A 12349-nucleotide genomic window follows, 5' to 3' on the forward strand; every position below is an offset into this window, starting at 1 on the left:
GCTGGTCAACCTTGCAGTGTTCAACTGCATCGTTTGTGAAGTAAAGAAGAATTCAAATGCGGATAAAAATGCATGTCCAGAAGAGTCTGATGAAGCCTGGTCCTTTGATCAATGTGAAAAGCACAGCGATAAAGGTAAACGAGTCGAGTCTCATCAGGCTTTCACTAATGTATTATGGTTATTTATTTATTTATTTCAGAAGATGTCTGCCAATTGTGTAAATTGTGTAAATTTATAATCATTATTCTGATGTTACAGGGGTTAAAAATACCCAGACCTGTATGAAGGAGATGAGCAGCATTTTGAAAAATGGGAACTGCGGAGACGTAGTCAAGTATATATGTTGATTTTTATTTTATTATTATTATTTTTTTGTATCTGTTTTATGATGAGTTATGGTGATGATAAAGATTTTGTGTGATTTGTTTCTTAATATTGCATCTTTCAGATTAAAATGTTACTGAAAGAACACTTGATACCTAAATGTAGAATTTGCAGACCTGATTGCACCTGTTTAATTTTAAAATTTTATTCATTGGTTGGTTGATTCCGCTATCTTCTTTCTTTATTTGTTGTTTTTTTTTTTATGCCAGAGCCATTGAGACACTGGAGCAAATTCTCACGGAAACGTACATAAATGAGTCTACCACTTTGACAGCAGATGGTTTGGTGGCTTTTGTGTACAAACTCAAGGGACCATTCGAAGGCCTACAGATTCCTGAAGATAAAAATAAGGTGAGATTAAATTTCAAATGAATTAGAGACGAACCAGAGACTGGTGAATAAGTAGTTAGAGGGTTTCCAATGAAATTACAACAATTAGAATGAAAAGAATCACTGACATGTTTTCTTCATGTCCTCTATGATGGTTTTCTTCTTCTTCTTCTTCTTCTTCTTCTTCTTCTTCTTCTCATTGTTATTATTATTATTATTATTATTATTATTATTATTATTATTATTATTTCAGCAATTATGCCAATAGTATACTTTACTATACAATGCTATATAACTGCAATCCAGTCAACCCTGTAAAACGCTTAATAAGTGTTATTCCAAGGAGATTAAAGTTCCAAGTTTTTTACTTATTTTTTTATTGTGCTTTTAACGTACAGTCGCCAGCAATGGAGCACTTTAAGACGACAGTAACAGATGCTGTAACATGTGGCATTAATACTTTGTCAGTGGCACAATAGTGATGCATCAGTGAACAGAAGTTATGAAGCGGCAACATTGCAATGCAGGAGTACAGTAGATAAATAATATTTATATATCTATTTAAAAAAAAAAATACATTCATACATAAAGTACATACATACGTACATACATACTTACATGCATACATGCATTGAAGGGCTCATGTTATATGGCCGTTGCTTCACACTGGTGTGTGTATGCCATCAACTGTATATCTCTGAGGGGAGAGCAGGAGTCCACACAGAAGAGTCCAGTCGAAGTCAGTGATTGATTGACGATGATGTTCTGCTGTGTGAACCGAATATCTGTGTGTCAGATCTTCACAAGCAATCTTCCTGTTCCTATTTTTGCCGCTGTGTTTCCTATTTGTGTGAAACAGGTAATATCAGAAGTGTTCGGCCCGAACAAAAATGTGAGCATTCAACTGCCAAAAGAACTGGATGTCAAGTCAAACAGCACCATTGTGTTCTGCATGCTCACCTGGTCCAACCAAAATTGGGTTAGAAGTTGCTCTTTTATGCACACTGCACATACATTTGAGATAGTATTCATTTTCTCACACCACCGATCGTTGAGATTACAATCAGAAGAAGAGGATGTTGACAAATACTGCTTCCTTAAACGCAATGATGAGCCATGACATGCAAAACATACATCATGTTCTTCTACAGGTCACAAGGGAGAATGGATTATATGAAGACATAATGATTGGCCTAAGCGTGAGAGGAAAGAATATTTCCAACCTACAGGAACACATCAGCTACACAATCAATTTGTCCAGTGGGATCAATGTAACTACGACTTTACCAAGTACAATAAGCTTCTTGGCACTGTGCTCCTTCATTTTTAACTGCCGTGTCCTTGTGTGGCAGGAAACCCAAACACTCAGTTGTGTGTTCTTGAATTATTCAGCAATGAGTGAGTAATGAACCTTGATGTACTTTTTTTTAAATGCATCAATATTACCTCAGTGCACCCTGACTGTTCGACTCACTAGCTTTCAGCAAAGATGGCTGCACAACTTCCTGGGAACCGGGCCAGAGCAGCGTTACCTGCAGCTGTGACCACCTCACCTACTTTGGTGTGCTCGTGGTAAGCTAATCTTACTGCTGTTGATTCATTAAGAGTTGCTGAGACGTCTTAGCTGGGGGATTTCAAAAAGATGCCTATTGCACAAGGTTTAACAGAGGCTTTGTTCTCTCTTGGCCTTGCATCTCTTGCTTTTACGTGACAAAAAATGTATTGCGTGATCGGATGCTGAAATATTTAATTTTTACACCATCAAAATCCATATAACAGGGTGAAATACACGCTGTAAAGCGTCACCTAACTCTAAAACAAAATCCCAATGTGACATCTGTGTTGTTGTCATAAAAAAATGCAACACACAGTTGTTCTTTCATCTAGAGAAAAAAAGGCAATTTGCATAGTTTTGTGTTCTACACAGTATTCTATTTGTATTTATGTAAAATGAAATGTGAAATAAGCATTACCTTGTAACTGACCCAAATTCAAAACTTTCTGCAGGTTCCAAATACACCATCACCTGCAGCCCAGGAGATTCTGACATACATCACAATGATTGGCTGTAGTCTCTCTCTCTTTGCCCTTGTCCTCACCATCGTGCTCTTCATTCTGAACAGGTGATTTAGTCAATAGATGACAGACGATCCCTCTTTTCTACTATGTTTGTTTGTTTTGTTTTTTTTTAATATGTTTTGCTGCTGGCATCTTTGGCTGAGTTGGTAGAGTGAGTCTTCCAATGATTGAGAGGTTGGTGGTTGGCTGACAGCGACTCACTGTGCTCTGTCCCACAGAAAAGCCAAGGATGACGTCTCCGTCAAAATCCACCTCAACCTCAGCGTGGCGCTGATCCTCCTCAACGTGTTCTTCCTCTCCAGTCGCCCTGCGGCTGCGTCGTCCGCAGGCCTTTGCGTCTATGTGGCCCTCTCCCTCCATTACTCCCTGCTAGCCGCCTTCTTCTGGATGGGGCTGGAGGGCTTCCACCTCTATCTGCTCCTTGTCAAGGTTTTCAACATCTACGTCAGGAGATACCTGCTCAAACTCTGCTTGGTGGGGTGGGGTGAGTGAATCATTGTCACGGCCACAACCAAGTGGCCTCAGGACACGACATTTAAAGGTTCAGTGTGTAATATTTGAAGATTTTGGAGAAGAAACAGCAACATCAAGTGGTTAGATTTTAGATTGCAGTGTCTTTCATCCTCCCTCTCCCTTCTTAGCTTGCCAGTGAACTACAGTGGCCTGCGAGCACAAACCTGGATACCTCGTCCACCTTCTTCTTCTTCGTTGGTTTATTTAAAGACGGCAGCGTTCACCCTAAATACGAAACGCACTTGTCAGGCAGCTGGATTGCCCACAACAGGCTTCCTTAGAAATATGGCGGTGCAAGATGGCAGCTAACTGGGAGCAAGACCCTTGATCTATGGATATTCTTACAGAGAGCCAAATTATAGGAAAACCAAAGTACTTTTATTGTACTGAGTTTATACACTTCTATTGATGTATTTATAGGCAGTATATTAAGCTTTTACCAGTATAATCAAGCTAAATATTACACACTGGACCTTTAAGTGCAACGTTTAATGAATTTTTATTTGTGTTCCAGGTGTTCCTGCTGTCATTGTGTCCCTGGTTGTCATCATTGATAGGAACTCATATGGTCTGGTTCCTCTGGACTCAATCAACCCTGAAAGTACTTCAATGTAAGGGCCGGCTGGGGCAAGGCATGTCCAATCAGTGCAGTTTTTTTTTTTCTTTTCCTTTTTTTTTTTTTTTTAGAATTGAATGGAATCATTTTCGTTACTGTTGACCAATAGAAAAGGTCAGCAGCTCTCTGTTTCATGCAGCATTTAAAAAAATTAGTTAAACCAAAGCAGTAATTATTATTATACATTAATCTTCTTAACCACTTTACATTTCATAAAGGTGCAGTAAAAGACTTATTTATATGTCAGCAATACTTAGATCAACTACGTAATCCAGCTGTTTAAAACATGTAAATATCTTGTTTTACCTTTATTACCCTACAAATGTTTTATTTTGATTTGATTTCTTTTTAATTAATATAATTTTTCTTCGTTTTTGCGCTACATTTTGTTGCTGTATTGATGAAAATTTCCCCATTGTGGGATTGATAGAGGTGTGACAGAAAAATACATATTCAAATTTGTAAACAAACATGTAATCTATAGTATAGATATACAATCCTTAACCCATTATGTGTTCCACTTACGTTTTGGGGTTCCATGTCACAATGCCAAACAGGTTGTGATGGAAGAAATAAAGAGCCCATTTTTTCATGACAGACATTTGAGTAAAACTGAAAAATAGAAAGAAATCATTGCTCATTGCTTGCAGATGCTACATTTCCAAAAACACAGTGAAGATTGTCACCACTGTGGGAATCTTCAGCGTTGTGTTTGCCTTCAACATCACCATGCTCGGGGTGACGGTCAGACGCTTCATGAGTCTCCACAAGAGCAAGGAGGTGAGCGATAAAATCCTGGTATTTGTATGAATTCTACTTAAAATATGTTCTACTTTAAAATTGATTTTGTTTTTTCACACATAGATTCGGTGACTGATTAAGAAACTGTTTGCTAACATTTCAGCAAACAAGCAGCTTTTTGTTTAAATTACCTGGACAGCAATGTTTTCTACACATTTGTGCATCTGTGAGCCAACCTTTCACCAATTCCCAATATATATATATATATATATATATATATATATATATATATATATATATATATATATATATATACATATATATATATATATATATACATATATATATATATATATATATATATATATATATATATATGTATATATATATATATATATATATATATATATATACATATATAAAACTTTATTTGTACAGCGCTAAATCACAACTAAAGGCGTTTCAAAGCGCTTTATACAATCAGAGAGAAGCAACCGGGCCCCCGGAGCAAGCAAGATGTGACAGTGGCTGGGAAAAACTCCCCTGTGGGAAGAAACCGAGGGCAGAACCAGACTCCAGAGGGCCATCATCTGCCTATGAGTAGTTGGGGTGAAATACAATAATAGAGGAGAGACAGAGAAAGAGAGAAAGCCAGGGTGGTAGACAGGACAGAGTGAAAAACAGATACACCAACCAGGCATTCACAAAATGGATATAGATACAAAGAATAGGAAATAATTCAAGGCTGCTGTCCGCGTGGGCTGTAATTGTCCATGCTTTGGAAGGCAAGAGCCTAGCTCGATGGACAATCTGCCGATAGGACAAGTCCAGGTCCTAGGCGTGGTGGTGGGACGAAGCGATGACACCAAGACCCGTCAGTATCATGCATATCAAGCATACTGTACAAAGCATAATGAGAGCTAGTTTGGACAGAGTAGATGGAGTCAAAGATTGATTGGGTGAGGAGAGTGATAGAAGCTCCGCCTGCACAGAGCAACGATCCCTGTAACGGGAGCGAAAGATCTCCCTCCACGGCGTAAGCCTACAGCAGCTTAACTGACAGTGGATGGAGTCTAACTATAAGCTTTAAGAAAAAGGAAAGTCTTAAGTCTACTCCTAAATAAACTAACTGTGTCTGCCCCCCTCACCGAGACTGGAAGATGATTCCAAAATAAAGGTGCCAAAAAACTGAAACACCTACCTCCTGATCTAACTCTAGAAATTTTTGGGATAACTAAAAGACCTGAATCCTCAGAGCGAAGGGCTCTTGGAGGATGATAAAGTTCAATTAGTCCCCCAATATAAGAAGGAGCCTGAGAATGAAGAGCTTTGTAAGTTAAAACTAGAATCTTAAATTCAATTCTAAATTTGACTGGCAGCCAATGCAAGGAAGCTAAGATTGGAGTAATATGCTGCCTCCTTTTAGTTCCGGTTAACAATCGTGCAGCAGAGTTTTGGATTAACTGTAATGTCCTAAGGGACGTATTTGGGCATCCTGCTAGTACCGATTTACAGTAATCTAGCCTAGACGTAACAAAAGCATGGATTCTTTTTTTCCGCGTCTTTGAAGGACAAAAAAACTCTAATTTTGGCAATGTTTCTTAAGTGAATTCATATTCTTCTGAATATGAGAATTAAAGGTCAGGTCCTAAAAGTGACTCCAAGGTTCCTCACAGTAGAACTGGGTGTAGTACCAAATAGACCACCTTGTCCATCAAAGGCTCTGTCCCTACTCTCTCGCGATCCAAATACAATGACCTCAGTTTTGTCGGTATTAAGCAACAGGAAATTCTGTGTCATCCAAGTTTTGACGTCACTAAGACAAGATTCCAATTTAGCCAACTGATGAGCCTCATTTGCCTTAAATGACAAGTACAGCTGTGTGTCATCTGCGTAAGAATGGAAACTGATGCTATGCTTTCTGATGATGTCACCAAGAGGTGACATGTAAATGTTAAAAAGGAGTGGCCCGAGTACAGACCCTTGCGGGACACCATGACTAACCCTCCTACGTTCTGATGAATGATTATGAACATGGACAAACTGAAAACGGTCAGACAAGTAAGACCTAAACCAGTTTAAGGCTTGGTCCTTGATGCCAATAGCATCTTCTAATCTCATAAGAAGAATGCTGTGGTCAACTGTATCAAATGCTGCACTGAGATCTAGGAGGACCAGAACAGAGAGAAGACCTCTGTCAGATGCACACACGAGATCATTACTCACCTTAAGCAGTGCAGTTTCAGTGCTGTGACCAACTCTGAAGCCTGACTGAAATGCCTCAAACAGATTGTTGTCATTTAAGAAGTCAATAAGCTGCCTGGGAACAACTTTTTCTAAGCTCTTAGAGAGAAACGGAAGGTTCGAGATTGGCCTATAATTTCAAAGGGCACTGGAGTCCAAACTGGGTTTTTTAATCAGAGGCTTGATTACAGCCACCTTGGAAGCATGAGGGACAAAACCTGTTGATAGAGAATGATTGATTATTCTAAGAATGACACAATGAAGCAATGGGAAAACCTCCTTTAAAAGCCTGGTTGGAATTGGGTCCAACAGACTGGTGGTCGACTTAGCAGAGGAGATAAGAGAATCAAGTTCAGAGAGTCCAACTTGCCGAAAACTCCCAAAGTAAACACTGGGGTTGCCATGTTGAGAAAGATCTGCCATGTGACCAGTGGAAGACAAAGAAGACAAAGAATTCCCAATCTCAGTTCTAATATCTTCTACTTTTTGCTGGAAAAAATTCATGAAATCATTGCTTGACAGGCCAATAGGGACGCAAGGCTCAACACAGTTATGGCTCCTCGTCAGCTTAGCAATTTTACTAAATAAAAATTTTGGGTTATTTTTCTTGGAATCAATAAGAGCAGAATAGTAGGAAGTTCTACTCACACGCAGGGCCTTTTTATAGGACCCAAAACATTCCTGCCAAGTCTTGAAGGATGGAGCTGTTTTTGACGAACGCCAAGCCTTTGCAAATTTTGTTTTAATTTGCTAGTAGAGGAGGTAAACCAAGGGGCTGATCGATCCTGCCTTTTCATTCTTACTTTATAAGGGGTCACACGATCTGTCAAGGAGTCAAGATCAAGATCAGTCAAGTGGGTGGGGGGAGAGGCTGGAAGCATGTCTAGAGGTACAAGAGCATCTAGCAAATCAGGAAGCCTCTCTTTAAATTCAGCAACAACAGAGTCCGAAATGTTTCTACTCATTATAGACCTTGCTTGGGGAATGTAATCCACCAAAATAAAACTGAAAGTGATCAAAAAGTGTTCAGATAAAAGGTCATTTTGGGGAAAGATTGTCAACTGCTCCACACCAAGTCCAAAAGTGAGCACAAGATCCAAAGTATGACTATGCTTATGAGTGGGTACATTCACAACTTGGAGGAACCCTAAGGAGTCCAGGATTGATTTAAATTGAGAACTGAGACTGTCACACTCAATATCAACATGGATATTAAAATCTCCAATCACTATGATCTTATCTTTAGTCAATGCTAAAGTAGACAAAAACTCTGAAAATTCATCTAAGAAAGAAGAATATGGACCGGGGGGACGTTAGACAACAATGAATTCAACGGAATCTGTCTGTCTATCAGGTGTCAACAAAATCGACATAGTTAAACTCTCAAATGACTCATAAATAGATTGAGCCTTGAGATTGACTAACAAGTTGGAATTATAAATAGCTGCAACGCCACCTCCTCGACCACTATCACAAGCCTTATGAGTATTAATATGACTAGGAGGAGTGGCTTCATTAAGACTAAAATATTCATCTTGATGTAGCCATGTCTCTGTGAGGCCGAAAATATCAACACTATGCTCACTAATCATATCATTAACTAAAATTGCTTTGGAATGTAGAGACCTAATGTTAAGAAGGCCACAGTTCACCATTTTGTTTGTGGGAGACCCCGGAGCAACCTCCGACCCAGCCCTCTTATTTCTACAATCTATTCGAATTAGGTTACTATAATCGATTGGAGCTTTAACACCAGATTTGCACAGTATAAGAGGTTTGGAGGTGCGAGGGACTGACACAACTTCTATTGGAAAAGAATGGCAGGACTTGGAGGACTTACTAACGGCTGGGGACGGCAGTGAGAGAAGCCCAGAGTAGCGTGTAGGACTACAACTCTGTTGCCTGGTCTCCACCCTGGAGCATCAGTGAGTTGAAGCTAAAATTTTAATTATATTGCTAGATAAGAAAGCTGCTCCTTCCCGGGTGGGATGAATGCCGTCCCTCCTAACAAGACCAGGCTTGCCCCAGAAAGGCTTCCAGTTATCTACGAAGCCCACCAAGTTATTGGGACACCACCCTGACAGCCAACGGTGAAAAGATGACATGCGGCTAAGCATCTCATCGTTCCTAACGAAAACTACTTTGTTCCTAACGAAAACTACTTCGTCCGACATGGTCCGAGCAAATGCGCACACTGAAGCTACGTTTAACTTAGTGACCTCGGACGATTACAGGCGTGCATCATTGAAACCACAGTGAATTACAATCCGCCTAAATCTCTGTTTATTCTTAGCCATTAACTTTAAATGCCCTTCAAAATCGCCCGCCCTGGCCCCGGGGATGCACTTCACTGTGGCCGATGGCTGTCCTACGTTAACATGCCTCACATAACATATGTGTGTGTATGTATATATATATATATATATATATATATATATATATGTATATATACATATATATATATGTATATATATATATATATATGTATATATATATACATATATATATATGTATATATATATATATATATATATATATATATATATATGTATATACATTTATATATTTATATATATATATATATATATATATATATATATATATATATGTACATATATATGTATATATTTATATATATATATATGTATATATATATATATATATATATATATATATATATATATATATACATATATATATATTAGAAGAATTTATTCTAAACTTGATCATTTTATAATTTGGGTAAAGTGGAGTAAAACATGGCCCAAGTCAGGGGTGGGCAAATTTTTTGCCTGGGGCACAGTGGGTTCTAAAATGTGACAGAGGGGCCGGAGCAGGAGCAGGAGAAGAAGGATTGAGTGTTTTGTTGACCCACCTCATGGGATAAAAGAATATATATAATTTAATATGTAGAAAACGCGCTTTAATGTCAATTGAAAATGAGCAGAAGCAAAGTTCCAACCAAATCAGTGTCTTTGAAGTTCCACAGTATGTAGCTCTTTATTTAAATGACTCATAAAAAAGTGAAAAAATGACTGAAATACAGCTATTTAATGACTTACTTACTATCAATATAATTTCTTCAAGTTCGATGGGCTGGATTGAAAAACTTAACAGGCCGCATGTTTCAGTTTTAGTCATAACTTCTCTACGGTTCCAATTTCTAATGTATACATGTCCACTGTGTTCTGCAATTCAGTTTGGGCAGAGGAACTGCAACAGAGCCAAGCAAGACATTTGCTCCCTGCTAGGAATCATCACTTTGCTTGGAGTAACGTGGGGTTTGGTCTTCTTCTCGTTCGGCCACCTGACCAACGCAGCCCTCTACCCCTTCTGTATCCTGAACTCACTGCAAGGTCGGCCTGGCTTGCCTCACTTTTAATTTATCTGAACACGAAGGCTGTTGTTTGTGTCATGAGCTGTTCGTGTGTTTCCTGTTTTATTTTGATAGTCTTGTCTCCTTGTGTTTTTCCATGCTTCACAATCCTGTTTCTGTTTTCGTGCCTTTTTTTTGTTGCCACTTGATTTGTGTCACCTGTGTCTCATTGTCAGTCCTGCCCTTCATTTTTCTCACCTGTGTTTCCCCAAACCCTCTGGTACATATAGTCCTTGGCTGTGGGGTTATTTCAGTCAGGGTCTGCATCCTTCGAAGCATGCATTTGAAGGCCAGTTACGTCATAGCACTACACGAAGGCTTGTCCCAATTCCCCAAAATTCGAAGGACACTCCAAATCTGCCCAACTTTAAGCTGATTCGAAAGATACACCGCTACTATCCTTCACGTCCTTCTGTATCCCAGGATGCTTTGCGTGCTGCTGCTAAGCATCCTGGGTTCCTGGGAAGTCAGCTGAAATGGCGCCATCTACTGGCAAAGACACAACATTAATTTAAGTATTTAAATTTCACATAAATTATTCATTTTTTACCGTAGAGTTTTTACTTATTCGAACATCCAAGGCCATGGTTAAATGGCGGACCAATGGTTAGCTTGATGCTATAAAAACGTCACTTCCGGGGTTGGACAGCAGTAGGGATGTTTTGGTTTTGGTTTTAAACTCCCTGTTTAGTTCTGATTATTATTTAAAACAAATACTTTACATTTTCTGCAAACTCAGAGTTGTCCGAATTTTGGGTACTGCCTCTCAAAATTTGGACAACTCTGAGTGATGTGTATGACGGTAAAAAAAAAAGACTCTTTCGCTTCACTTCCGCTATCATACCTCCCAGTTGAAGTCTCTCAGATTGTATTGCACAAAAACGAGATAAGTTTGGTATCAACCCCTCTTCCCCTCCCAGAAAAAAATGCCCTGAAATATATTTATATATTTATAAAGAAGAGACTATCTCCAAACTGGATCTAAGCCCGTCCTTTGTGTTCTCAGTCAACACCACTCATTCTCTTCTCTCTTTTGTAACCCAGGTTTCTTCATCTTCTTGTGGTTTGTGATGTCAATGAAAAAGAGTGGAAACTCAACTCCAAAGATGAGCAGCGTAACACGCAGCACAAACAGCTGAGCCCCATCACACCTAGAAATTCACACTGCGTCTGGGTGTCTTGATATGCTACACACAAAAAAAATGTATGGTAATGTGATAAGAGGAGCTAACTCAGCCGAGTTTTTCAATAGAAGTCTGTCATGATTTGGTGTGACAAAATTTTGTAGTTAACCTCGGACATGATGTGAATAACCAATGTCTGTGATACGCAAGGGGGTGTGTCATCCTGCTACCGCTACTTCCTCCCCTCTGTGTGCAGTAGTGCAAACACAAAAATGATTGTTGCAAAATCATCAGAGATGTGAAATAGTTGTGAAATATGTTGCATTTGAGATTGAAAAATAGTATTGTTTCTTATATTTCTTATTATCACTTACCATGTGGTTTAATATAACTGTCATTTCACTTTAGTATTTAGTTTTTTCATTTAGTTTTTTACTTGTTTTGTTGAAAAGGAAACAGTGTTTGCCTTCAATAAACGGTGCAGCACACTTTCTCTGTCATCTCAAAATGTTATTTGACGATTTTGCATCGTTTGACAACGGGATTCAACATTGTAACAGTATTTAGAGCTCAGAAAAGTGGAAAAGCATCATAGGGGCCCTTTAAGAACCGTAAATGTCGGAGGGTTGAAACTTTAGTGTTACACAGACAGGACATTGAAGATTAAAACTCTGCTGTGATAACCGTCTTCATTTTATGACCCTTTGAAGTCTCAGCACACTCATGACATGGACATTAATGAGTCAGACAAGTTGAGATTTGCATTCTGCAACTGCGTCTTATGAAAAAATGTCACAGGGCAGTCATTTCGGTGACTTTTGGGCTGTTTACAGTATTTTCTTAAATTTTTTTTTATTTGAGAAGAAAATCAACAATCTATATCAGGGGTGGCCAAACTTTATTTGCAATGTGCCACATGACAGAACTGCGTTGTGTCGGCGG

General features: G+C 38.8%; 1 protein-coding gene and 1 pseudogene across 1 annotated transcript in view; one reads left to right on the top strand and one right to left on the bottom strand.

Annotated features, from left to right (window-relative positions):
* LOC142889675 (adhesion G-protein coupled receptor G2) overlaps positions 1–11895 on the top strand; it is an 11935-nt gene extending 40 nt beyond the window's left edge. Inside the window, exons 1-13 of the mRNA XM_076028469.1 lie at positions 1–134; positions 259–334; positions 594–735; positions 1574–1693; positions 1866–1985; positions 2067–2112; positions 2192–2286; positions 2722–2837; positions 3012–3277; positions 3821–3917; positions 4573–4702; positions 10107–10263; positions 11328–11895. The exon at positions 1–134 is cut by the window's left edge and continues 40 nt beyond it. Coding sequence (XP_075884584.1) covers positions 1–134; positions 259–334; positions 594–735; positions 1574–1693; positions 1866–1985; positions 2067–2112; positions 2192–2286; positions 2722–2837; positions 3012–3277; positions 3821–3917; positions 4573–4702; positions 10107–10263; positions 11328–11422 — 1594 coding nt within the window. The 3' untranslated portion in view covers positions 11423–11895. The remainder of the gene's footprint in view (positions 135–258; positions 335–593; positions 736–1573; positions 1694–1865; positions 1986–2066; positions 2113–2191; positions 2287–2721; positions 2838–3011; positions 3278–3820; positions 3918–4572; positions 4703–10106; positions 10264–11327) is intronic.
* LOC142889673 (uncharacterized) lies at positions 5099–9288 on the bottom strand (annotated as a pseudogene).
* Positions 11896–12349: the final 454 nt, after the last annotated feature.

This window comes from Nelusetta ayraudi, unplaced genomic scaffold, assembly GCF_046127955.1.
Source record: "Nelusetta ayraudi isolate G7.1 ecotype Tasmania unplaced genomic scaffold, CSIRO-AGI_Nayr_v1 ptg000023l, whole genome shotgun sequence".
Taxonomy (NCBI): Eukaryota; Metazoa; Chordata; class Actinopteri; order Tetraodontiformes; family Monacanthidae; genus Nelusetta; species Nelusetta ayraudi.